Source organism: Oncorhynchus keta, chromosome 19 (genome assembly GCF_023373465.1).
Source record: "Oncorhynchus keta strain PuntledgeMale-10-30-2019 chromosome 19, Oket_V2, whole genome shotgun sequence".
Lineage (NCBI taxonomy): Eukaryota > Metazoa > Chordata > Actinopteri > Salmoniformes > Salmonidae > Oncorhynchus > Oncorhynchus keta.
In genome coordinates, this window is record NC_068439.1 from 66,557,301 (window position 1) to 66,585,295 (window position 27,995).

The 27,995-nt window shown below is 43.9% G+C and overlaps 1 protein-coding gene and 1 pseudogene across 1 annotated transcript; both read left to right on the forward strand.

The window, feature by feature from the left end:
• The first annotated feature begins 29 nt into the window (after positions 1-29).
• On the forward strand, positions 30-13,940 carry LOC118398733 (peptidyl-prolyl cis-trans isomerase-like 4; annotated as a pseudogene).
• Positions 13,941-20,941: 7,001 nt separating this feature from the next.
• LOC118398735 (ribonuclease ZC3H12A-like) lies at positions 20,942-27,818 on the forward strand. The gene is made up of 7 exons (XM_035794378.2): positions 20,942-21,000; positions 21,814-21,872; positions 23,359-23,910; positions 25,008-25,147; positions 25,357-25,591; positions 25,826-25,932; positions 26,479-27,818. The coding sequence occupies exons 3-7, from the start codon at positions 23,579-23,581 to the stop codon at positions 27,489-27,491; spliced, it is 1,827 nt and encodes a 608-aa protein (XP_035650271.1). The 5' UTR covers positions 20,942-21,000; positions 21,814-21,872; positions 23,359-23,578; the 3' UTR covers positions 27,492-27,818.
• Positions 27,819-27,995: the final 177 nt, after the last annotated feature.

Genomic DNA, 27,995 nt, shown 5'->3' on the forward strand with positions numbered 1-27,995 from the left:
AAATCGATATACAGACCAGTGTACTGAAGGTCGGGTTGATAGCATTTCCCTGTGGATCTTTATATCAGATTACTTCCGACATAGGGAAGAAAATCAACGGAAAAAGTTAGACCAACATTCTGATTTGTAATGGGACTGTTCGGCAATGCTGAGCCTACATGTTAGAGACGAGTGTGTAAGTATTTCACTCTTGGATTCCAAAAGAGTCTACACTTAACCCGAATTGCTCCTGTAATTCGCTCTGGATAAGAGCGTCTGGTAAATGACTAAAATGCAAATGTATTGATGTCTTTTCTATACCCTCAGTAAACTCTATGGAGACCAGGCCAGTTTATTTGATGCGTCATCTCTCATTTATCACAGTATTAATCTGCTAAATTGTAATTATTCGCTCCTATGGCCTATTTACTGCCTACCTCATCATGCCTTTTGCACACACTGTATATAGACTTTCTTTTTTTCTACTGTGTCATTGACTTGTTTGTTATTGGCTTGTTTATTGTTTACTCCATGTGTAACTCTGTGTTGTCTGTGTCACATTGCTTTGCTTTATCTTGGCCGGGTCGCAGTTGTAAATGAGAACTTGTTCTCAACTAGCCTACCCGGTTAAATAAAGGTAAAATAAAAAAAATCATGGTTCTCAGGTTGGTAAAACTGCCATCCAACTCCTCAGTATTTTGGGCTCCCAAGTGGCGCAGTGGTCTAAGGCACTACAGACACCCTGGTTCGAATCCAGGCTGTATTACAACCTGCCGTGATTGAGAGTCCCGTAGGGCAGCGCACAATTGGCCCAGCGTCGTCTGGGTTTGGCCGTCATTGTAAATAATAATTTGTTCTTAACTGACTTGCCTAGTTAAATAATGGTTCAATTTAACTGCAGTTTGAAAACAACAAAGTTAGCCTACTGGTTCGAGTAGGATAGCAAGTGTCTGAAATCTCAGAAATGTTCAGGTTAGCTTACTTGTGCTGTAACAATCTCTTTACCCCCCCAGTTCCTAATCACCACTGGTGAGGTCCACACTGTGTTTGGTGAGGTGTCAGAGAATTGGCGTCTTGGATGAGATCAATGACACCTTCGTTGATAAGGTCTTCATCCCTTTTCAGGATATCAGGCCAGCAGATTTCATTTCCTTGAACCATATTTAAATGCAGCAATGTTAGGGGTAAATCAGAATAGAATTGAATACACTTTCGAATTTCATCATGAATAGCTCCCATCCAGAGGTGTAGATGCAATGACCTACTCAGACATCCCAGTATAAAGTGAGGAGAAGAGAGGTGTGACACTTGTTTTGTGTCATTGCAGGATAAACCACACTGTGATCCTGGAAGACTCTTTCGATGACCCTGCTGACCTGCCCGTGTAACAGGGTTATATTGGTGATTCCCCTTGCCACTTTATTGTTAAGCCAATGGGTTTTTGGTTTGAGTTTGTCTTGCCTTCACCTACTCAACATGGCATCTTATTGGCTGGTTTGCGTAGCTTGCTTACGAGGGGGGATGTTCCAGTTAGAATCGTCCCAGTGAACAAGCACCAAACCAGCGGTAAGTTGTTGGTTGCAAAGCACCGTACGTCAAAGGTGATTTTATGCTCCCAAGTGATGATTTAAATGTACAATTTATATCAAATTGTTTGTAAATGTTCACACACAAGATGCAGCGGTTTTTGGAGAATATTTGTTGTGCATTTGGTTGTAAAGAATTCCCGCCAGTACTAGCTAGCAACTTACTGTGTCTGGTGGGGGGGGGTTCATATATTTTGTACAGTGCGTGAGTGCAGAGTTGGATGGTGAGACGTGCATTTCATGACGTGCAATTTTGTGCCGTTCCTAACAGGTACATTGTTAAAGATATTATATTGTATATTGTAATTGTATTATTTTGGTAACTAGCCCAGTGAACAAGCACCAAACCAGCGCCCAGTGAACAAGCACCAAACCAGCGTGCGTGAGTGCAGAGTTGGATGGTGAGACGTGCATTGCATGACGTGCAATTTTGTGCCGTTCCTAACAGAATAAAGCTACATGACTGGTGCTACATATTGGAGTTCCGTGTCGATGACTGATTGTACACAACGCCAGAAGAGTACTGTTACAGTGGTGCCGTGACCGTTCTTCTGGATCGGATCAACCTTCGCTGGATTTCCATCCCAGAACTTCGCCGTGGTTGCTGTTGAAGAATCAGATAAGACGTTGCTGGTGCAGTTTGGCGATATCGCATTTCGCCACAAGATGGCGCCACTAGAACGTTTTATTATTGCAATTGATGATTTCTCTGGCTGAGGCTCTTCACAGACAAAGGATAACTTTTGTGTTACTTGTTTATTTGCAATTCTGATGTATATCTGATATAAGTAGGGTGAGTTTTACCAGTGTACTAGATATAGGTTAGATTTTGTCGTGAGGTAAAACAAAAACAAACAAAAAAACAACAAACAAAAAAATATATATATATATGTTTTGCTGTTTACATTTCCATTAGGGTGTTGATTTCCCATTGTTAAAATGGAAGGTGTTGGGAGAGGTAGGGGTTTCCTGTCATTTAATCTGTCACCATCTGTGGGTAGGGGTTCAGCCAAAATTCCAGTTACTTCTACACCTATGCCCAAACTGGAGGGTTTTGATGATAGTTTATCCATGGACACGCCCAAGGATGTGTATGAAAGAGTTTTGCCAAATACAGGGAGTGGGGAGGTCTCCATGGATTTCATAGCAGACATAGTACAGCAGATTGGTCATTCCATTGGGGAGAACATTGCCTCCTGTTTGGAGTCAAAGGCAATTGTTGGACATGTTGGGGACAATGTTATGGGGAGTGTATGCAGCTCGAGGGGTATGGATGTGTCAGGCCTGAACCTGGTATTGAAGTCTGATATCAGGGAACCGGTGTATTTTCGGGGGGATGGCTCTGAAAAGTGCACAGTGCATGAGTGGGAGGATATGGTAATGGTTTACATGCGTAAGAGGGGCGTGTCTGTGATGGACCAAGCAGTTGAGGTTATGGGCAGGCTTATGGGAAGGGCCCGCGATGTTGTTAAAGTTGGCATACGCAGCAATCCCTCCATTGATTTATCTAAAGGCCCGAGTCCCATCTTTGACATACTGAAACAACATTTTAGTGACACTGTTTTTTCAAGCATGCCCCTTGCTGACTTTTATGCCACATTACCTCTGACTGATGAACAACCATTTGAATATTGGCTCAGACTGAACAGGGCTATGGAGGTTGCTGAAGATTGTCTAAAGAGACAGAAAAAAAGTGTTGAAGACCCATCTCGTGAGCTCAGTCATGTTTATCAGACATTGCCCTAATGCTGAACTGTCGCTTATCTTTAAGTGCAAGCCATTACAGCAGTGGACTGCTGCAGATGTTCATGAGAGGCTGGATGAATACAGGAGGGAGCGGAGGTACTCTCACTTATCTAAGGTGACCCCAGCCATCGCAACAATGAAGCAGGAAGTTGGTGCTGTCATGCCGATCACCATGCCTGCTGTGAGGTCCCACATGGAAGTACCCAATACGTTGCCTTACCCAGCCCAGACTATTCAGGGCTCAGCTGAGCCCATGGAACGTATCCTTGCAATGCTGGAGCGTGTGCTGGAGCAGAGGCCACAACAGTCTGACCATAAGTTCCAAAAAGGGAATAGGAGCAAAGTGAAGTCTAATGGGCCATGTAACGTGTGCGGGGATGCTGGACATGATACTTACTTTCACTGCAGGGCCAATCACCTCTGCTTTCTTTGTCATGTAGCTGGCCACGCACGCTCTCAGTGCCCCAAGGCCGCAGCTCTGAGCACAGCTAGTGGAGTCCCTACAGTAATCACTGCTCAGCTTCCGGAAAACTAGTAGGCCTGCATGTAGAAGGGGAGAGTGTTGGGCCTTTTGTAGAGTCCCCATCAGTGAGAGCTGTTGATTTGGAGTCTGTATATAAAAGTGTTTGTGACGAAATGGAGACTGAGAAGAGTATTATAATGCAGAACACACAGAGACTTTCCCCCGTATGATGATTTATTCTATGCCAAGGTGTTAATAGGACAAGAAGTGGAAGTGAGAGCTATGCTTGACAGTGGGTCCATGGCTTGTACCTTGAGCTCTAGGGTCTTACCTGAACTGTTGCATGCAGGAGTGTTGAAAAGTCCATCATTGAGTCCTACAGAGGTAGTCTTGGTTGGTTGTGGTGGGTTGAAGACGAGGCCTTTGGGAGTATGTGAGCTGGAGATGGAGGTGTACGGATGTAGAGTTGCTGTGCCTACACTGGTGGTTGAAGGCCAGAGTGATGACCTCATCTTGGGCAGCAATCTCCTAAAGCACTTGATTCGCCACCTGAAGACGGATGGAGATCTCTGGAAGAGGGTTTATACTCCTGTGTGTGACGGGGGTAAGGAGAGCAAGCTAATCGAGATGATGGCTAATGTGGAGAGATGGAGAGACAGTGAAGTACCTGACAAAGTTGGAACTGTGAGACTAAAAGGGGCTGTGACACTAGAGCCTATGCAGGAGCACTTAGTCTGGGGCAGACTACGAAACACTCAGAATCTATCAGCTGGCAGTGCTGTTGTCATTGAGCCCAGCAGTTCAAGGTCAACACCAAGGTCAATACTGGTAGGGAGGACAGTAGCTCTATTGCGGGGGGATGGGTGGCTCCCTGTTAGAGTGATAAACCCTTCTCAGAAGATAGTGACATTGAGACGAAACGCCACTCTAGCCGATGTCTTTCCTTGCATGGCTCTAGAGGACTTTGACTGTGCGGGTGTGAATGATGGTTCATCAGCAGCTTTACAGCAGCAAGTGCAGAGAACGGCTGATATACTCACTGACTGCCAAGATGACTTGACACTGACTGACGGTTCCAGCCAACTTCACGATACTGACGGACCTGACAGTTCAAGCGAGCCTGAGGTCTTACGTGACTTAGGTTTGACTGATATTGATGTCTCCTCCTGTCAAGCGTCTCCTGCTGGTAAGAAGAAACTCATCCAGCTCATAGCTGAGTACCAGTCTATTTTTTCCAGGCACAAGTTGGATTGTGGAAAAGCTTCCGGATGTCTTCACCGCATTCAACTGAGTGATGAGAAACCCTTTCAGATGCCCTACCGACGCCTTTCACCAAATAATTATGAGAAGCTCAAACAAGCATTGAATGAGATGGAAGAACGTGATATCATAAGGAAGTCTAGTAGTGAGTTCGCCCCTCCCCTTGTCCTTGTCTGGAGACCTGAGACTCTGTACTGATTTTCGTTTGCTCAATGCTCGCACCATCAAAGACGCCCACCCACTCCCTCACCAGGCTGACGCGCTGGCTGCGTTAGGTGGACATGCCTTTTTCTCGACAATGGACCTTACCTCTGGCTACTACAATGTGGAAGTGTATGAGGATGACCGGAGATTCACAGCTTTTACGTCCCCATTTGGATTGTACGAATACAATCGAATGCCACAGGGGTTATGTAATAGTCTGGCAACCTTTATGAGGATGATGCTAAACATCTTTGGGGATCAGAACTTTCTTAGCCTGCTGTGTTACCTTGACGATGTCTTGGTCTATGCGCCCACTGAAGATCTGGCTATACAGCGACTGGAAATGGTTTTTGAGCGTCTCAAGGCTCACAACCTGAAGTTGGCACCAAAAAAGTGTAACTTTCTGCAGAGGTCTGTGAAGTTTCTGGGGCATATCATTAGTGCGGATGGTGTAGCTACAGACCCTGAGAAGGTGAGGGCCATTACAGGAGTAACAGAAGCTGATCTGATGAAAGATGGCACTGACATTCCATCTCAGAAGAAATTGAGGTCATTCCTTGGGATGGTGGTGTATTATCAACAGTTCATTGAAGGTTGCTCGACCATTGCAAAGCCTCTCTTTGGATTGACTACTGGACACGCTGGAAAAAGAAGCGAAGCTCACCTGTCAGGAAGTTGACGGCTGCCGACTGGACAACAGAATGCAGACAGGCCTTATTCCAGCTAAAGCAAGCCTTACTGGACCAGGTTTTGTTGGCCCACCCCAACTTTGATAAACCCTTTCTACTCTCGGTGGATGCATCCAGCAATGGCTTAGGTGCTGTGCTATCTCAGGTGCAGGAACCGGGAGCTACAGCGAGACCTATAGCCTTCGCGAGCAAGTCCCTCAGTTATGCACAGTCAAGGTATCCTGCGCACAGGCTCGAGTTCTTTGCCATGAAATGGGCTATCTGTGACAAGTTCCACCACTGGCTACGGGGACAGCAGTTCACGGTATGGACGGATAATAATCCCTTGACATACATTCTGACCAAAGCAAAGCTTGATGCTTGTGAACAGAATGGGTCGCCAAGCTGGCACCGTACGAGTTTGACATTAAATACTTCCCTGGAAAAATGAATGTTGTTGCAGATGCTTTGAGCAGAGAGCCCTTCTTACGACCCAGTGCACTCCATCGCCTGACAAGGGTCCCGTACGAGACCTTACTAGCTGAAGCCGACGCTGTGCGCACAGACAGAATGCAAGATGTGTTTCGCTGGTCCAGCCACCCCTTTGACAAAGCCTCTGACTCCAACGAAGTGGTCATTAGCTGTCAGGCTACTGTTGACCCCCCATCTGGTCCTTTATCAAGACATGAAGTTGCAGCTGTTCTTCATTCACATAGGTGCTGGGTGGGTGAAGTGGGCTCACATGCACTGCTGTTGCCACAGCTCCCACAGGCTTTTATGCCATCAGAGCAGACCGGTGTCGATGTTCTGCCACACGACCTACTGATGAGTAAGCAGCGTGATGACAACGTGATCAGCAAAGTCATCTTCTTTGTTGAGAGGGGGAGAAGACCATCCCGGAGAGGGCGTGCCCATGAGAGTGTTGAGGCTTTGGGTCTTCTCAGAAGTTGGGACAAGTTGACCATGAAGATGGGTGTACTGTATCGTGTTTCGACGAATGTGGTTACAAAGAGGAAAATGTATCTGTATGTGGTTCCAGCCTCCATGAAAGCAATGGTGCTGAAGGGTGTCCATGATGAAGCTGGCCACCAGGGCCAACAGAGAACAGTCTACCTGACAAGACAGAGGTTCTTCTGGCATGGCCTGGAGAGGGAGGTAAAAGCCTATGTGAAGTGCTGCAGGAGATGCGTGGTGAGCAAGACTCCTGATCCGGAAGCAAGAGCTCCTCTTGAGAGCATAATAACGACTGAGCCTCTTGAACTAGTGTGCATAGACTTCTGGTCTGCAGAAGATTCTTCAAACAAATCCTTGGATGTGCTCGTTGTTACTGACCATTTTACCGAATTAGCTCATGCCTTCTTGTGTCCGAACCAGTCTGCTAAGTCAGTAGCTCATCAGTTGTGGAACAACTATTTCTGTGTCTACGGGATGCCTCGCCGTATACACTCAGACCAGGGAGCCAACTTTGAGAGCACTTTAATAGCCGAACTGTTGAGTGTTGCAGGCGTTCAGAAGTCTCACACCACGCCGTACCATCCGATGGGGAACGGGTCCTGCGAAAGGATGAATAGGACTTTGGGAAACATGATCCGGGCTCTGCCAACGAGAGCAAAGCACAGATGGCCTCAGGCGCTGAAGTCCCTTACGTTTGCATACAATTGTACAATCCACGAGACCACAGGCTTTGCCCCTTTCCTGCTAATGTTTGGGAGGATGCCAAGACTGCCTGTTGACATAGTCTTTGGCTCTGTCATAGAGAACCCAGAAGTTGTCGACTATGACCAGTTTGTTCAGTCTTTGAGGAGAGATCTGAAAGAAGCCATGAATGCAGCACAGGCATCTGCAGCGAAGCAGTTGAAGAGGCATGCTGACCTTTATGACAGACGAGTCAGAGGAGCACCAGTGGAGATTGGGGATCGAGTATTGCTGGCTAACAAGGGGGAGCGGGGAAAGCGGAAGCTCGCTGACCGTTGGGAGGATACTGTCTACCTTGTCACTGGATTGAATGCTGACAGTCACACTTTTAAGATTCAGAACAGCTCCACTGGACGGGAGAAGACGGTACATCGCAACTTGATAATGCCAGTCAACTTTCTTCCTCTTCCCCATGATGCTGTTGAGGAGGGAACAGACATGTCTGGATTAACAGAGTCTGAGGACATGAATGACAGCCTAGTGGTCTCAGCTGCCATGGACACTGCAGTGGATGATGGTGCTGAGTACAGAACCAGAGTGTGGGTGTCAGAGTTGTCTTCTGAAGGAACAGGTGACACAAGCCTGGAGGGTGATGTGCGATCCTTGGATGCTCAGGATATTCCACCTTTGGATTCCGTGGATGATATACTGCAGCTGGAAGGTCTGCCTCGATCAGAGAGTCTTCAAGAATCTGACAGAGACTGTAACAGTGTAGTGAGTGAGCTAATTGACCAGTCTGCTTACGATATCCGTACTGACCTACCAAACGCGGACCATTCCTTACCTGATCAGTTACGTACTGACTGTGTTGACGGACACACTATTGCAACAGTACACAACACTGTTACCCCTTATGCAGTTGAAGGTAGTCGGGGTCATATTAGGTCAAGGGCAGGAAGGCTATTTAAACCAGTGTCAAGACTGATTGAGATTATGAATCAGCAGAAAGTTAGCTCTTGAAGGTTAAATATGTGAATAGAGGGTCAATGGTATTGACATCTTTTATTTGTTTTGCTTTTACATCATTGTGACCATAATTAGAGGTTGCAGGATGGTAATGTGACATATGATAAAGTCTCTTATGGTGGTTTATTTTATTACTTGGATGTTTTAAAGTCACCGAGTGTACTTAACATGTGACAGGCATGTTTACCTATGAGGGCTAAGGAGTTTGATCAACCGCTTTTCACTCTAATTCTCAAGGAGAATAGTCTAATGACTGGAATATTTAGTGACTGATTTAAAGCAGGGTCTGCATCCTTGATATACACAGCGTTACCTTTTAGTTTTCTCTATTAGGTAGTATATATATTTTTTTCTCTGGATTATTCTGTACATATGTTGAGTGTCTCTGTATCTGGTATGTTTGCACAGTGCCGTTTTGTATTTTTCTTGGCAAGTGGAATTCAGTAGGGGGGAGTGTAACAGGGTTATATTGGTGATTCCCCTTGCCACTTTATTGTTAAGCCAATGGGTTTTTGGTTTGAGTTTGTCTTGCCTTCACCTACTCAACATGGCATCTTATTGGCTGGTTTGCGTAGCTTGCTTACGAGGGGGGATGTTCCAGTTAGAATCGTCCCAGTGAACAAGCACCAAACCAGCGGTAATTTGTTGGTTGCAAAGCACCGTACGTCAAATGTGATTTTATGCTCCCAAGTGATGATTTAAATGTACAATTTATATCAAATTGTTTGTAAATGTTCACACACAAGATGCAGCGGTTTTTGGAGAATATGTGTTGTGCATTTGGTTGTAAAGAATTCCCGCCAGTACTAGCTAGCAACTTACTGTGTCTGGTGGGGGGGGGTTCATATATTTTGTACAGTGCGTGAGTGCAGAGTTGGATGGTGAGACGTGCATTTCATGACGTGCAATTTTGTGCCGTTCCTAACAGGTACATTGTTAAAGATATTATATTGTATATTGTAATTGTATTATTTTGGTAACTAGCCCAGTGAACAAGCACCAAACCAGCGCCCAGTGAACAAGCACCAAACCAGCGTGCGTGAGTGCAGAGTTGGATGGTGAGACGTGCATTGCATGACGTGCAATTTTGTGCCGTTCCTAACAGAATAAAGCTACATGACTGGTGCTACATATTGGAGTTCCGTGTCGATGACTGGTTGTACACAACACCAGAAGAGTACTGTTACACCCGTGCCGAACCGTTCCCCCGAGCCTACCAAGGAACAGCTGGATGTGAGTGACTGGGTACTTTCAGGTACCATTTGAGGTCAAAGCAATGCATATCTCACATTTCAGAGCAAAAGCGGATTAACTTTTCATAAACTTTCATAAAAAGCAATACGTTTTAATTTATAGTTTCTCTGTTCATCAAAGGAAATGTGAATGATTTTCTCAATACCTGAACAAAAGTAGCTGTGATGTTACTTTAGATTTTTTGATGTCATGGACTGTACACCTTTTGTTGATTTGCAAAGTCAAACCCTCTTTGGTGTGCAGAGTGGTCGTATTGGAGCAGAGGAAGTGATCAACGACACAGATGGTAAGGAGGCTGAGGAGCTGGATGAGCTGTTGAAGGAGGAGGCGGCCAAGACCCACGCCATCCTTCTGGAGATGGTGAGATGGGGGTCTTGTGGTTCAGGCGCGATGGCAGAGCAGATTTTGTAACACTCCACATTACCACTTTGTGTACTGATTGATGTTGAAGAACCCAACACTAGTTATTTAGCTGGTAAACATATTAGTATTGTAAAGATTATATGGTGGTTTTATGAGTTTTGTGGTTTGAGACGTTGTCGTGTGTATGTGCTTGTGTAGATGGGAGAATGTTCTGTTTGTGTGTAAGCTGAACCCAATGACTATAGAGGAGGACCTGGAAATCATCTTCTCTCGCTTTGAACTTTCACCCTGTCTATTTCAACATACTGGCCTCCATGACACTACTATACATATTTCATTAGAAATAGACCTAGTCCTAACCATTTAAAAATAGAAAGGAGACTTGGTAGAATATTGGTGTATTATCCTATATTAACGTGTTCTTATTTCTGTACAGCTGTGAGATCATCAGAGACTTGAAGTCAGGAGAGTCTCTGTGCTATGCTTTCATTGAGTTTGAAAATAATATGTTTGGTGTTCACTTGATTTTTATATGTACCATGAGTTAGCATTTAGTAATTTTAGCGCTCTTTAAACATTGAACAATGATCCACTCATATTCACAAGTCCAAATCAAGACTAAGCTAAAAAGAGATTCATTTTGGAACCATTTAAGTGCAGTTATGCAGAATACAAATAGAGGGCACCAGTTAGTCAAAATTGAGAGGAAACGTGAATTCACTTGAAAGGGTTTTGTTTACTGAATTGATAGGTTGTTTCCTTATTCACTATACACATAAGGGCTCAGTTTACCCTCTTAGATATAATTGATGTCATTTCTCTCCACAGGAGGGGGACTGTGAAAAGGCCTTCTTCAAGATGGACAACGTGCTCATAGATGACCGACTCGTACATGTGGACTTCAGCCAGTCTGTCTCAAAGATGAAATGGAAAGGCAAAGGTAATCACTTATTAAAACAACTCATTAACTTCCTTTTAATATTTTGGGTTTTTCAGTATTTCCATTATATATACTTTCAGAGACTTTAAGCCTCAATCAGGCACTTTAGCTAAAGGATGTGCCATTTACCTTCTCTTCTAAGTAGAGAAATGAACAAGGTCTTTTTTTGGTTTTCTAGGTGGGAAGTATATGAAGGATGACTTCAAGGCCTATGAAAAAGAAGTGGGATACAAATGAGCTTAAGGATAAAGTCAAACCCAAGCCAGAGTATCCTTAAATGTTTTTATATTTGCTATTCATATGAAGTGAAAGATAGGGGTTAGAACCGTGTAAAATAACTAAACTGTGCACCATTTCACATAGCAATCAGGTTAGAGAGGTCAACTATTGTAAAGAGGTTTCTGTTGGAGGAAATTAAATTTCTCTGGAAGAAAGTGTTTCTCTTTGAAATGTTGTCTTGGCAAACCTTTTAAAGAATTACTCTCTTTACTTAAGTTTTACTTAATGGTCCCAAAAGCTCCAAGTACGACCTGCTTTTAGAGGAAGAAGGAACAAGCCATTGGCATGCTGAGAAGAAACACAAAGACAAGAAGCACAATCACTCAGACAACAAGGACACCAGGAAGTCCAAGAAATCCAAGGTTGACTGAAAATGTCTCCCCAACTCATTGTTTGTGAAAAATGTCCTTTGTTTCACAATAATGTTCAGTCAGAGCATTAGAGTAAGAATATATGAGTAAGCATGGCTCATGTGATTTCGGTATGGCCTATTATTTCAACAGTTGTGACACCAGTCACTCCAGCTACACAGTCATTCCGCAGAGTATAACTCCAAAGATTTCTATCTAACCTTTCTCAAATCTCTTTCTCTCCCATGTTATACCTACAGTGGGACAGGGAGGAAACCCGGCGGGAGAAAAAGACAGACTGGCAGCATTCTCACTCCAGGGAAAGAGACGACAGCGATGACCACCATAAGCACAGCATGTCCCATGAAAAGCACCGCCCGGAGGGCCTTGACAAGGGCCACAGGGAGAGTAGCCGTAATCACTCACCCAAGAAGTCTAAAGACAAGGAGAGGAGCAGATACCGATGATGAGAGAGGAATGGGATTGAGGTCCGTTCCATTTCAACTTCCATCAATTATGGATTTGGAAATTCCTCTTTAAAAATAAATGTCCATTCTTTTCATGAATTGACTAAATTTAAATGGAATTGGTCCTCCCAAATACCTGCCTCTGTGGCCCCTACTACCCTACCACGACCACCCATGTCTGGGAGAGCAGAACCAGGGACTCATCATGACTAAAACCTCGGCAGTTAGTAAGGTTGTGTAAGTATATTTGTTTTTTAGTTTGACTTATACCTACCCCACTTCTCTTTCTCTGTTCATCAAAGGGGGGGTGAATAATTTGTTTTCCCCCCATGTTTGTCTTTGACCTTTTACTGTAGTTTCTTACAGATTTTAATAGAGTAAATCAATTAAGTGGGCATGGAAAACATGAGTTGTGTTTCTGAGTGAGTGCACTGCAAAGGGAATTCCCTGTGTAACCCTCTCCATGAGGTCGGCCAGTGTGATATCACTGAAATAGCATGATATCTCACCTTCCACCTCGCTGCGTGAAAACAAGTGGGAGGAAGCTATGCTAGCTGAAAGTTATGTGGGCTACATCTCTAAATGAGGGATCCTCTTTTGGCGACAGTTTTAAATGTTTTGGGTCTGTGTATCTTGGCAGTACTGTCAGAAAGGGTATCAGTTAGCCCAACCTGAATCCTGTGTTGAAGTATATTGGGATGTGAGGGGAAAACCAAAAGAGAGCTAGGCTATATTTAATTCGATACAGTCCTGACCAAAAGTGTTCAGAATAATGTTTTCAGCCTTGGCAGTCATAGAAGAATAGCACAGTGAGGGTTAGTGTGTGCAGCTAGCGAACAGTCGTTGAGTTTTCCACAGGGCCTCTCCTTGTGCAATGCTGTGGGCCACCACTTCTAGCCCCCTCTGAGTTCCCTGAATTAAAGCACGAGAGACCCAAGTCAACATTCACCATATTTGGTCTGTTGACATTTGGAATCATTTCACATTTGGTTGTTTCTCAGAATGAGATGCCATTTTGAAGCTTCCCAAAATGGGTTGTTTTTAACTTGTACTGAGTGTGGGGGTGGGGTGGTGGTGGTGGAACCAGATGGCTGTTGAAGCCGGTGAGGTTTAGCGTGGTTCAAGTTGTAAAAGACTGCAGATAGACAGAGGTATGTTTTGTTTTCCACCCTCATATCTAACCACTGTCAGACTTCCCCAACAGCCCACAGTACATGAGTGAGAGCAAATTGCACTTGACAAAAGGAGTGAATCTAATGGCACTGTAGAAAGCTAAATCATGAGCAGACAGTTGTAGGATCCCACGGTCAGAAGCTGATTCCCATCATTGACCAGAATTAGGAAGAACTTGGGACCAAGGGAAGTGTACAGTCAGTCATGCACTTTGTTCTACAGACAGCCGGGTGTACAAAGTGAAATGTCTCCCCACTGGGCACACACTGGTTGACTCAATGTTGTTTCAATGTAATTTGTCAACATATTGTGATGTGGAAGCATATGTGGAAAATAAATTGAAAACAGTAGTTTGATTGGATTTCAAAAAAAGTAATCTCATTTCAACCAGCATTGTAAACACTGAAATTAGGGTAAAACTTAACTAACAGGTTGTTACATCAATGTATTTAAGTCAGTCAATCTAATTCCAACATAATCATCAGAACTATGTATACATTGAAATTGTGTTAAATACCACAAATAAACGTTAATCATTTTCATACTATATTGTGTGGTTGAAATGGTCGAATTTCATATATGATTAGGCATATTTTATTTGGTCATATTTTAATAATAAAATGGTATGTTTGAATCAACGTCATTATTTTAATGTCATGCCAACAACCTAAATAAAGAGATATATTGAAATAAAATGTGAAGCTACAGTCCAACAGTTCCTGCCAGAACATTGCCTCCTACTGGTACATGAGGGGTAACGCACTTCAGTGTAAACAAGTCTACCATCCAGATGCCGACATCTATGTACTAAAGCCTTGTTCACACTGCAGACTGTAATGCTCAATACAGTTTTGTTACAAGTGACGAACTCGGATTTGTGTTTGTTCGGACAGCAGTCATTTGCTAACATGGCTACGCTAGTTGTCACAGTAATGACGGGTATTGTGCACAGTGATTTAAGCTGATTGGTGGTGCTCATGCTTCCTATCACTCAGAAGTTCTGTAGAAGACTAAGGTGACAATGCCTGCCATGGATGTTGCTTTGAATGTTCAAAAAGATAAGCTGAGCCAACATTCAAAACTAGTCCTTTTTGTCTAGCCTCAGCAATCAACTAGCTGGGTAGCTGTTTAGCTTTTGAGCACATTTACTAATTTGTTTGTAAACAGTTAACAAGCTAGTTAGCTACCACATGTCCCTAATATACAGTGCATTCTGAAAGTATTCAGACCCCTTGACTTTTTCCAGATTGTTACATTATAGCTTTATTTCAAAAATGTATTAAATACTTTCCCCATCATCAATCTACACACAATGCCTCATAATGACAAAGCAAAAACAGATTATTTTTCCATATCTAAAAAAAAAACGCTGAAATCCCATTACATAAGTATTCAGACCCTTAACTCGGTACTTTGTTGAAGCACATGTGGCAGCGATTACAGCGTCAAGTCTTCTTGGGTGTGATGCTACAAGTTACGCACACCTGAATTTGGGGAGTTACTCCCTTTCTCTGCAGATCTTCTCAAGCTCTGTCAGGTTGGATGGGGAGCATCGCAACACAGCTATTTTCAGGTCTCTCCAGAGATGTTAGATTAGGTTCAAGTCCGGGGTCTGGCTGGGCCACTCAAGGACATTCAAAGACTTGAAGACTGCGTTGTCTTGGCTGTATGCTTAGGGTCGTTGTCCTGTTGGAAAGGTGAACCTTTGCCCCAGTCTGAGGTTCTGAGCGCTCTTGAACAGTTTTTTTTTAATCAAGAATCTCTTTGTACTTTGCTCCTTTCATCTTTCCCTCGATCCTGTCTAGTCTACCAGTCATTGCCGGTGAAAAACATCACCACTGCATGACGCTGCCATCACCATGCTTCACCATAGAGATGGTGCCAGGTTTCCTCGACGTGACACTTGGCAGTCATGCCAAAGAGTTTAATCTTGGTTTCATCAGACCAGAGATTCTCCCCCGATTGCTCAGTTTGACCAGGTGGCTATCTCTAGGAAGAGTCTTGGTGGTTCCAAACTTCTTCCATTTAAGAATGATGGAGGCCACTGTGTTCTTGGGGACTTCCAATGCTGCAGAAATGTTTTGGTGCCCTTCCCCAGATCTGTGCCTCGACAATCCTGTCTCGGAGCTCTACGGACAATTCCTTCGACCTCATGGCTTGGTTTTTGCTCTGACATCCACTGTCAACTGTGGGACCTTATATGAACCGGTATGTGTCTTTTTCGACATTATGTCCAATCAATTTAATTTACTCCAGGTGGACTCCAAGCAAATTGTAGAAACATCTCAAGGATGATCAATGGAAACAAGATGCACCTGAGCTCAATTTCGAGTCTCATAGCAAATTATCTGAATACTTATATATATATACAGTGGGGCAAAACAAGTATTTGGTCAGCCACTAATTGTGCAAGTTCTCCCACTTAAAAAGATGAGAGAGGCCTGTCATTTTCATCATAGGGACACTTCATCTATGACAGACAAATGAGATTTTTTTTCTCCAGAAAATCACATTGTAGGATTTTTTATGAATTTATTTGCAAATTATGGTGGAAAATAAGTATTTGGTCACCTACAAACAAGCAAGATTTCTGGCTTTCACAGACCTGTAACTTCTTCTTTAAGAGGCTCCTCTGTCCTCCACTCGTTACCTGAATTAATGACACCTGTTTGAACTTGTTATCAGTATAAAAGACACCTGTCCACAACCTCAAACAGTCACACTTCAATCTCCACTATGGCCAAGACCAAAGAGCTGTCAAAGGACACCAGAAACAAAATTGTAGACCTGCACCAGGCTGGGAAGACTGAATCTGCAATAGGTAAGCAGCTTGGTTTGAAGAAATCAACTGTGGGAGCAATTATTAGGAAATGGAAGACATACAAGACCACTGATAATCTCACTCGATCTGGGGCTCCACGCAAGATCTTACTCCCCCCGTGGGGTCAAAATGATCACAAGAACGGTGAGCAAAAATCCCAGAACCACATGAGGGGACCTAGTGAATGACCTGCAGAGAGCTGGGACCAAGTAACAAAGCCTACCATCAGTAACACATTACGCCGCCAGGGACTCAAATCCTGCAGTGCCAGACGTGTCCCCCTGCTTAAGCCAGTACATGTCCAGGCCCATCTAAAGTTTGCTAGAGAGCATTTGGATGATCCAGAAGAAGATTGGGAGAATATCATATGGTCAGATGAAACCAAAATATAACCTTTTGGTAAAAACTCAACTCGTTGTGTTTGGAGGACAAAGAATGCTGAGTTGCATCCAAAGAACACCATACCTACTGTGAAGCATGGGGGTGGAAACATCATGCTTTGGGGCTGTTTTTCTGCAAATGGGACCAGGACGACTGATCCGTGTAAAGAAAAGAATGAATGGGGCCATGTATCGTGAGATTTTTAGTGAAAACCTCCTTCCATCAGCAAGGGCATTGAAGATGAAACGTGGCTGGGTCTTTCAGCATGACAATGATCCCAAACACACTGCCCGGGCAATGAAGGAGTGGTTTCGTAAATAAGCATTTCAAGGTCCTGGAGTGGCCTAGCCAGTCTCCAGATCTCAACCCCATAGAAAATCTTTGGAGGGAGTTGAAAGTCCGTGTTGCCCATCAACAGCCCCAAAACATCACTGCTCTAGAGGAGATCTGCATGGAGGAATGGGCCAAAATACCAGCAACAGTGTGTGAAAATCTTGTGAAGACTTACAGAAAACATTTGACCTGTCATTGCCAACAAAGGGTATATAACAAAGTATTGAGATGAACTTTTGTTATTGTCCAAATACTTATTTTCCACCATAATTTGCAAATACATTTATAAAAAAATCCTACAATGTGATTTTTTTTCTAATTTTGTCTGTCATAGTTGAAGTGTACCTATGATGAAAATTACAGGCCTCTCTCATCTTTTTAAGTGGGAGAACTTGCACAATTAGTGGCTGACTAAATACTTTTTTGCCCCACTGTATAAGGTATTTCTGTTTTTATTTTTAATACATTTGAAAAAACTTTTAACCTGTTCACTTTGTCAGCATGCGGTATTGCTTGTAGATTGATGAGAAAAATAAACGTAACAATTTTAGAATAACGTAATAATCTGGAAAAAGTCAAGGGCTCTGAATACTTTCCGAATGCACTGTAAATGAAAACCGTACCGGTTGATACATTCAATGTATTTTCAACGTCGATTCCAGATCCCAATACTTAGAAGGAACGTTAATTCAACCAGTGTGTGCCCATGCAGTGAGTGGATCAGTTGTAAGAGCTAGGAATGTATTTGTATTTGCTAGACAATAAAGTATTCGATCAACAATACAAATCTGCTTAAATGTTAGAACTTCACCCACTTTCAAGATGTTCTTTTCTACTTTGTTATACAAGACAACCCGTTGTAGAATAAATGGCCTGATTTCTATTGTTTCTTATGTGCATGACTGTGCATGAACTTGGTGATTTGGCATCTGATGTTTTCTAGTGTTGATATCTACTGTGATACAAAGTGTTTGTCAGTTCCAGGAAATGTATCAGGTTCTTTTTAAAGGTTCCACCCTCTCACTTATTTCCACTGTTATCAAATAAATATCAAACGGCTCAGTGAAAGTGGCGAGGGCGGGTCCTCCTGAGACGTAGAGCCAGTGGGTGAGTAGGAGGAATAGAGCTCTCATTTGCGTTGCCTCCACAACTGTCACGTGATATTTGATTGCCACGTCTTGAGGTTAGTCACAACCACGGTGCGTCCTTTATTGAAAGGGGGAGATCAAGCTGATCCTAACTGTTATAGGCCAATTTCTATTTTGCCCTGTTTATCAAAAGTGTTGATAGTCTTATACTCAGCTGGCCCCTCCCAAGATGTTGTGTTAATCGCTCTGCAACAAAGCTTTCTTAGTGTCCAACAAGCGTTCTCTGCCCTTAACAGTACTCCGAACACCTCCAAAATAAAGGTAATGTGGTTTGGTACAATGCCCCTCTCCCCACCGGTGTGATTACTACCACTGAGGGTTTAGAGTTTGAGGTAGTCACCCCATACAAGTACTTGGGAGTATGGCTAGATGGTACAATGTCCTTCTCTCAACACATATCAAAGCTGCAGGCTAAAGTTAAATCTAGACTTGGTTTCCTCTATCGTAATCGCTCCTCTTTCACCCCAGCTGCAAAACTAACCCTGATTCACATGACCATCCTACACATACTAGAGAGACGTAATTTATAGATCGCCAGGTAAGGGTGCTCAAGCGGCTAGATGTTCTTTACCATTCGGCCATCAGATTTGTCACCAATTCTCCTTGTAGGACACATCACTGCACTCTATACTCCTGTAAACTGGTCATCTCTGTATACCCGTCGCAAGACCCACTGGTTGCTGCTTATTTATAAAACCCTCTTAGGCCTCACTCCCCCCTAACTGAGATACCTACTGCAGCCCTCATCCTCCACATACAACACCCGTTCTGCCAGTCACATTCTGTTAAAGGTCCCCAAAGCACACACATCCCTGGGTCGCTCCTCTTTTCAGTTTGCTGAAGCTAGCGACTACACGCAACCTTGACAGTTTTATCTCCATCTCTTCATTCAAAGACTCAATCATGGACACTCTTACTGACAGTTGTGGCTGCTTCGCGTGATGTATTGTTGTCTCTATCTTCTTGCCTTTGGTGTTGTCTGTGCCCAATAATGTTTGTACCATGGTTTGTGCTGCTACCATGTTGTTGTCATGTGGTGTTGCTACCATGATGTAACAGTATAGACTTTATGTCAGCCCTCGCCCCGACCTGGGCGCGACCAGGGACGCTCTGCACACGTCAACAGTCACCCAAGGGGAACCACTACTTCAAGGTCTCAGAGCAAGTGAAGTCACCGATTGAAACACCACTACCGCGCACCCCCCGCTAACTAGCTAGCCATTTCACATCGGCTACACTCACCCCCCTTTTGACCTCCTCCTTTTTCCGCAGCAACCAGTGATCCGGGTCACGGCACCAATGTAACAGTATAGACTTTACGTCCGTCCCCTCGCCCCGACCTGGGCGCAAACCAGGGACGCTCTGCACATGTCAACAGTCACCCTCGAAGCATCGTTACCCATCGCTCCACAAAAGCCGCGGCCCTTGCAGATCAAGGGGAACCACTACTTCAAGGTCTCAGAGCAAGTGACGTCACCGATTGAAACGCCACTTGCGCGCACCACTGCTAACTAGCTATCCATTTCACATCGGCTACACTGTGTTGTCATGTGTTGCTGCCATGCTATGTTGTCTTAGGTCTCTCTTCATGTAGTGTTGTGGTTTCTCTCTTGCCGTGATGTTGGTTTTGTCCTATATTTGTTTTATTAGATATTTTTTGTAGGCTGGTATTGTAAATAAGAATTTGTTCTTAACTGACTTGCCTAGTTAAATAAAGGTTAAATTACTCGTTCATACGCCTACAGCTCAATGTGCTCAAGCCGCCCATATGAGTCATGTGATGATCATGTTGTAGCCTGTTGTCGATGGTGTCACACGTCATGATTACCTGCTGTGTTCCTTCTCCATTTCACCAGTGTGTGGAAGAAAAACCATAGCTTTAAAGGAACTGAAAGCACAAATGTTTTTTTTCTTTCTCCAATGGTGTAGATCTTACTCACTCACTGTGTATTTACAGTACCTGATTGAAAGTACACCAAGAGGATAGACCAGTAATCAACCTTGGAGGCAGAAACCTATGTTTAGATAATGTACTAAACCTTTATCTTTGTAAAGACCAAACACTTGAAACTGCACTAAAAAGCACTCATTCATTCCCTTTATAGCATATCCATCAAAATAAACCAAATCCACTTGCTCTGTAAAATGAACCCTCCACTTATTTGATTTAGATTAGATTTATTAGGATCCCCATAAGCCAAAGCCAATGGCAACAGCTAGTCTTACTGGGGTCCGACACACAACGAAAAATACATTACAGACAAATAACTTATCCACTTATTCTCAGTACATGCAGGTAGATAAGGAAGTGTAAGACACTTTCCTTAGAATCTCTACCAGTTTAACTGCTGTATGTGGGAACTGTTCCTGAGAAAACCGCTGTCATGCATGGCCTACGAGGATGCCTCACCCAAACCAGAAATGTATTGATTTATGAAACATATTCATGAAAATATTCTGTAAATATATCAATCATCAAATGTCTTTTGTCATTAAGTATCTCAAGCATCCACATTAAGAGGTAACTAACCTGTATTGTGTCACAACGCAATTTTAATCAGCCGAAATAAGGTTAACTGTACATTGAGCATTATGCTGTGCTGTAAGCATGCATGCAAAATATTTTAACTGTAGCTTGGGTGACCATCATCTGTTGTCCACTCAACTCCTTTGTAACATGATACTATATTGTCCAAATACATGTATTCAATATTTGTCATACGTTTTAAGTCTCATGCAAATATGTAGCCTGGGTGTTTTTGCATATTTATGTGTACTGAATAAATATAATGTCCTTGATTCTAAACCTGTATGGCCAAAACATTTCATTTAAGAGCAACTTGACTCTCAGGGGGAGGGTTTATGGTTCTGGCTGTTGTCAATCTCATCTGTCAGTTGAGCTGCAGCCACGACTCAGAGAGCAGGTGAGTTCATTGCAGGAGGAAATGGTGTCTGGCATTCCAGAGGGAAAAACGTTGTAGTATCAGCCTCTGTGTGTGTGCTGTATCACAAGAAAGACAAGCTCTAGATTTTCAACTATAGACTTTATTTTGACAGACATACCACTATGGCATGTTATGCAAATTGAATTATATTTCACCGTTCCTGAAAGCTATTCTTCTTGTTTCAGATTCAAAATGATGTGTGTGGTAGTGTGTGTACGTCAGTGGAGGCTGCTGAGTGGAGGACGGCTCATAATAATGGCTGGAACAGAGTAAATGGAATTTGATATCATTCCACCTATTCTGCTCCAGCCATTACCACGAGCCCATCCTCCCCAATTAAGGTGCCACCTGTGGTGTATCTTGGGGTTATTCAACGTCCGCTCTTACGATATGAATCGAATACAAGCTGCTCATATTTCAAGAACTAACCTCATATTCAATAGAACTTCACCTACTACTGAACAATATGTAACAGTACAAAGTAAGAACAGTGCCGGGTAACTGGGTAGGTACAGTATCAAGTCTCAGGCAGTCCCACTGTGTTGTAATGCCACACCAGGAAGATCAGAGAAAGAGGGGAAGAACTCTAAGGGCTTACCTATGACAAGCTGCATTCTGACCCAGACTCTGTATTGGGCTCAGATGAGGAAGTGAAATGATTGCATTTGTCTTTTGCTTCCTTGCTGGCATTGGTCTGAGCAAAGTCTCTGGAGACTTCCTCATATGACTAATAAGAGTACACACAGGTTCTGTCTCTCCATGAGATTGACGCTCTCTCACACACATCAACAGGTTCTCCACCAGACAAGCAGGCTGACTGATGCTCCTTCTAACTGCCACCTACTGGAACTGTAAGTAGAGAGGGAGCAGAATTAGCACACAATCCACCTAATGTCCAAATCTTGTTCAGCTGCAAGGGTTTACTGTATGTAAATGTTTGTAACTTCTTAGAGCTGATATAATTTATTTAGGTAGTTTTGGTTTCTTTGATAGTTCACTGGAATTGTCTTTATGTTGTTTGCTTGAGAGTTTGGCAAGTGTTCATTTCAACTACCACACAGTTCAGTGAGTGAGACACGAAGTGTGTGATCGTTGTAAGACAGGCGTGGGAAGCCTCATACTCTGCATTCAGGACTGTGTCTAGTCTTGTAGAGGTGGTGCAGAAAGAGTGTTCTGGTTTGAGATGCAGCGGTGAGAGAGGATGTGGTTAGAAGTAGATTGTTCAAACTATTCAGAGGTAGAAGATCAACAAACCTAATCTCATTTTTGTCACGTGCAAATGAGTGGGGGTGTGGGGTATCGTAACCCATATTTATCTTGGAATTATCACCCCTATATAGTTGTGCATTAACTGGCATGGTATGCTTCTCTATTAGAGTTTACTTGTAAACTGAGCAATGTTTGTCTTAGCCTGACATTTTCTTCCTTATTCTCCAAGAGGCTTTTATGATGTATCAATAAACATTAAACACGTCTCTTATCAAACTCCTGTCAGGACTCTGTCTGTTGGGTCTACTCTGTCTAAGGTTGTCACCTGTTGTATTCGGCGTATGTGACAAATAAAATTAGATTAGATCTTGAAAACACCAATGCCTTTCAAATTTGAATGTGGTCGGGATGAAAGGGTGCTCTTAGGCAACAGGTGATGGGGCATACAAACGTGTGTGTGTGTGTGTGTGTGTGTGTGTGTGTGTGTGTGTGTGTGTGTGTGTGTGTGTGTGTAACACTGCATGTTAAAGTAGAGATATGGAGTTTCAATTTGTGCTTGTTCACTGTCACCATGATAGTCCACGATTGGTGAAAAATACATTCCTGAAGTTTTTAACACTTTCTAAATATGTATGCTATTCTTAGATATAACATCAACATTCCATAGGCCTACCCAGAATAGAAGGTAAAGGGTGTGGTGAAGGTATGCACAGCATGTCACTTTTCTACTTTTTATACTCAGTCATTGGTAGAGTCACTTTGTAAAATAATTATTGGGGTTTTCCAGACCACTAAATGGAGGATGTGTCTGACTGGACTGATGTAAAGTATTTGCGAAACAAATATCATAAATAATTTCTGTTTTGGTTCAAAGAGAGGAATATCCTCATTAATTCTGGTGGTTTATATTTGTTATGACAACGGACGCTAGTTGTATCAAACACTTTATTTAAGTTCACCTGAGCCTATAGGGGCTTTCTAGACCAGTATGACGTGAGCGTCTGCGTGCAGTCATGAGACTGTGGCAGCGCGAGCAGCCGATTCTATCCTTGTGCAGTGTGCACCTAACCACATTGAAAGTATCTGAAAGCCCCGTGACCTCCACCATGCTTCTTCATGTGTTTACAGAGTTGAGGTTGCCTCACCTCACCCCCCCTGGCCTTCCTGCACCTGTCAGATCTTCCAAAACTGATGCTGTTGTTGTGGAAACCGTGATGAAGTGATAGAAAAAGGAGACGAGGAGGATTCCCCAACAGACAGAGTCCTGACAGGAGCCTGGAAGGATACTACTACTAGACACTGACAGACCTGAGGCAGAGTGTGCCACACTGAGCTGAGGACCAGCAGCATGGACCAGCAGCATGGAAAAGTGGAGCGCTTCCTCAAGCTGGGCTACTCCCATAGTGACATTGTGCGTGTGCTAGAGAGCCTGCGTCATGACGCCCAGACCAACGAAATACTGGAGGAGCTGATCAAGACCTGCCAAATCACCACTACAACAACCACCACCACCCCATCCATACCAGCCAGCCGCTCAGCCCACTCCAGCCCACAGCTGGTCCCTCGAGGCTGCAGCTCTCCCCACCCCAGCCAGTCCCTACGGCCCAGCTCAGCTACAGACAGGGATCCCACTTTGGGATTCAGACCGGTGGTAATTGATGGAAGCAATGTGGCCATGAGGTGAGAGTACTACTTAATTTTGGACTATAGGAATTTTAGCATTAAATAGATAAAGACAGAGTATTAAATGAAATGCTGGCACTAATTAAGCTAATGTATGTACTAATGAAAACACAACCACATAGCGATTTATCTGGTCACCCACAGCACCTGTATAGTCAGATATGTTATAACAATAGTGAAAAACACATGCTACAAATACTTTGAAATAATCAACAGGTGACAGAGGTAGGTGTTGACACTGCAGCCCGAAACTGAGAGGAACAAAACGAGAAGTTCACTTCTCATAAATCAGATGTTATTTTGTCCAACACAGATCACATGTCTCAAACTAAAGCTGGGGGGGAGCTGAACTTTGAAGGATTCTACTTCTCAGGCAAACTCACTTCTCTTACTCAAATGAACTCTGGCATAAATCTCAGTGACAGTTTGCTTACCAAGCAGCCTTTGATTACTGAAGTCCTGAGTTTCCTTGTTCCTAAAGGTCTCTGTCCCTAAAGCTTTAACTCCAAAACACTACGTAAACTTTCTAAGCAAACTACTAATCATTGTGTATTTTCTATAACCTGTGCTATTGTTGTTGGGCTCGGTGCCCTGCCCCAGTGGCTTTATAAGGCAACAATGTCTTATCTTTGGTGTCCTGTTATGCAAAGTTGCCTACCACTTCCTGATGGTTGAGTGCAGGGAAACCCCACGCTATATATAGTGCTGTCTGTATAGGCAAATGATCCACTCCCTGTGATCAGCTGCCAGTCAGGGTCTGGTAGGCCTTATAGCATTATAGGTCTTAGGCCTGTCTAAAGTATTGCTGGAGACATCGCACCACTATTAGGATGCTGCAGTTCACATGTGATACAAGGTTACAAAAGTGTGACATATCTTCTCCAAGACATTCTGTTATTCCAGTTTTTGATAATTTGGGGAGATAGTTTTCACTTTAGACTTGTTTCTGGGATTAAAGGACACACAACAGTCTCTTTGCTGGGGCTATGCAAAAGAGTGAATTGGAGTAGGTGAGTCACACAGCTAGCTGGCTTCAGTCGTTTTAGAACTGAAAAAGGGAAGCTAATGTTCTACTGTGGCTCCTGTCTTTGCAGCCATGGCAACAAGCAAGTGTTTTCGTGCCGGGGGCTGTTGCTGGCAGTCAGGTGGTTTTTGGAGAGAGGTATCCGTGACATCACAGTGTTCGTGCCTCTATGGAGAAAGGAGCAACCCCGTCCTGAGGCCCCCATGACAGGTAGGACACACCTGTTATACTATCTGACCAGGGCTAGATGGCACTGTGGAGCCACAGGTCACCAACACAGTATTGATGGCCTTTTATAACTGAGAATTGTTGTTTACACCCTGTATGCTGTGCACTACTTTCTTGTCTTTTTAAATGATTGATATGATAGAATCCATCAAGTCTATGGAACTCTAACCTCTCGTCACGTGACCCTGCAGATCAGCCCATCCTCCATGAGCTGGAGAAGAGAAAGATCCTGGTGTACACCCCGTCACGCTGCGTCAACGGGAAGAGAGTGGTGTGTTACGACGACCGCTACATCATCAAACTGGCCTACGAGTCCGACGGCATCGTTGTGTCCAATGACAACTACAGAGACCTGCAGATAGAGAAGCCAGAGTGGAAGACGTTCATAGAGGAAAGGCTGTTGATGTACAGCTTTGCCAATGACAAGTAAGTCTCAACACTAAGACTTACAGCATCTAAGAGGGCATCTGACGCAGGGCCTATAAGGAGGATATAAACCATTTAATTTGGGGTTGGCATATGAGAGTTGGTATACCACATGTTACACCACCTACAAAATCCCTCCTGCTTATATACTTGTAATACATCTGTAATGAAGACTTGACTTCAAGAGTTTTGGGCATCATGTTTACATCATATTCATATGACTTTATATTCAAGGTTCATGCCTCCTGATGATCCTCTGGGAAGGAATGGCCCAACGATTGACAACTTTCTGAGAATAAAGCAGTGGACCCCAGAAAACAAGAAGGAGCGTTGCCCATATGGTTGGTAGATATTGTACAATACACACTTTTATTTTCAGTTTCCTACCTCATTCACCTGGGGGTTTTGACTGTAACTCATCCAATGTGAGCCAGCTGAGCAGGATTTGATTTGTAGTTTGTGACTAGTAGTTGGGTCGGTTGTAATTCCATTTGGCTGCCTGTCAGTCGGCTGTTGGCAATGGGAGAGCAGCACCACTCCAAGGCTACAGCACAGCGCCACTCACAAACAAAATACCTTATTATCAACACCCAGGATAATAAAGCTAATGGCAGGCCTGGGATTATTCTTGTCAGAGGAGTACAACGGACCCTCATAGCACTCTGCCGTGTACCTAGTGGAACAAAAACAGGCTGGAGACTAGACATATTTTGTTTGCTTTGCTAAGTGTGTTTACAGTACTAAAGAAGGGGGGAAGAGGGCTTTACAGTGAGTGCACTCAGACAGACACACATCCTAGTTGACAGTCTCTTTAAAGAGTTACAGGGTCACATATGTGAGCCATGTTTTTGAAAGCCCATAAATATTCCTTATACGTTTCTTTCCAGGGAAGAAGTGTACTTATGGAGTGAAGTGCAAGTTCTACCACCCAGAGCGCTCCAACCAATCGCAGCTGTCTGTAGCAGATGAGCTTAGAGCCAAGAGCAAACCTGCTGCTCAGACAGACAGGGAGTGGTCATTTCTCCCCTCAGGCCTCGGCCAGGAGGGCCATATCTACACATCCCTTTATGAGCCGGATCACACTACTAATCATCTACACAGATATCCTTCCACACCGCCTCACCTTAGAAAAAATGAACATTCCCATTCCCACAGGGCTTTGCCAAGTGATCAGTTCACCAGCCAGAGAGAAACAGGCAGCCCAGTTCTACAGCACAAATCCAGCCACCACTTCTGCCCCAGCCCAGACACTGACGAGGCCTTTGGCTCCTTGGAGACCTCGCTGTCCAGACTATATGTCCAGGACCAGACAAACAACCCCAAGGGGCCCGGGGTGTCTTACACATACAGCAGTGGGGTGGCCGGGTGTAGCCAGGGCAGTGGGGACGTCTACCCTTCCAGCACTTACAGCAGCCACAGTTACGGCAGCAACACACAGAGGCTCAGCCTGGGTGGGCATTCCTCGGGAGTCCACTATGCCCCCCAAAGACTGCTACAGTGTGGCTGTGACCACTCACAGAGCTGTGAGTGCAGCCAGTGCATGTACGGCCACCAGCATCTCCAGCCACAGCTAAGAAAGAGCTCCTATGTTGTTCACAGTAACCCCATCCATTTCACCGAGCAGCAGTACTTTCAGAGTCCTCCCCCACAAAGGCAGAGTCACAGCCTCCCAGAACACAGCCCGGGACAGGGCCTCTCTGGTGAGAGAGTGGAGATGACCAGGTCCAATGGAGGTAAAGCTGCAGATAGTGAGCAGAGGAGAAGTGTGAAGAACCAGCTCAGCACCCTCTTCCCCCCCAGCATGGTAGACTATGTGATGAGTCTGTACCCACACACCCTCAACAAGTCAGAGCTGGTTCCTCTGATCCAGAGGTTCAGAACCAGCCACGTTCCCTTCTAACGTGCAAGATCTTTCTCTGTAAGCATTAAACACAGTAGTTCCTCAGCAGACTAGAGACAAGCTTGAAAATGTAGCAGTCTGTGCTGAATTTCCTATGTATGTATATAGGTCAAGTGCAATGCACTACCATCTCCTGAATGATGCTAGTTCATTTTGAATCTAGCATTGCCTTAAAGATTATCAAAGCAGCATGTGTTGTTTTAACATGTAGCCTCAAACTGAGGGAAGCTATTTGACAGAATGGGTGTTAACCTGTACGGTATGCAGAATAATACTGTCCTTGTCATTTGTTTGTTGTCCATATTAAAAATAAGTCCTTGAAAATTGTCTGATGATCTGTCTCATTTACCAATTTACACCGCCAAGCTTCCTGAACTTTATCATACCAACTATTTTAGGTCTCTACTGCCATCTACTGGAGTGAGGAGATGTGACAATCGTCATGACATCACTGCAAGCCAACAACCAATGGAATGGAATCTAAATGTGGAATATCTAGTAAGA

Excerpts from the sequence above, each read along its gene's own strand:
- LOC118398735 (XM_035794378.2), top strand. The coding sequence starts at position 23,579 with ATGGACCAGCAGCATGGAAAAGTGGAGCGCTTCCTCAAGCTGGGCTAC. Across the intron at positions 25,592-25,825 it reads TACAGCTTTGCCAATGACAA|GTTCATGCCTCCTGATGATC; the intron begins GTAAGTCTCAAC and ends TTTATATTCAAG. Across the intron at positions 25,933-26,478 it reads GAAGGAGCGTTGCCCATATG|GGAAGAAGTGTACTTATGGA; the intron begins GTTGGTAGATAT and ends GTTTCTTTCCAG.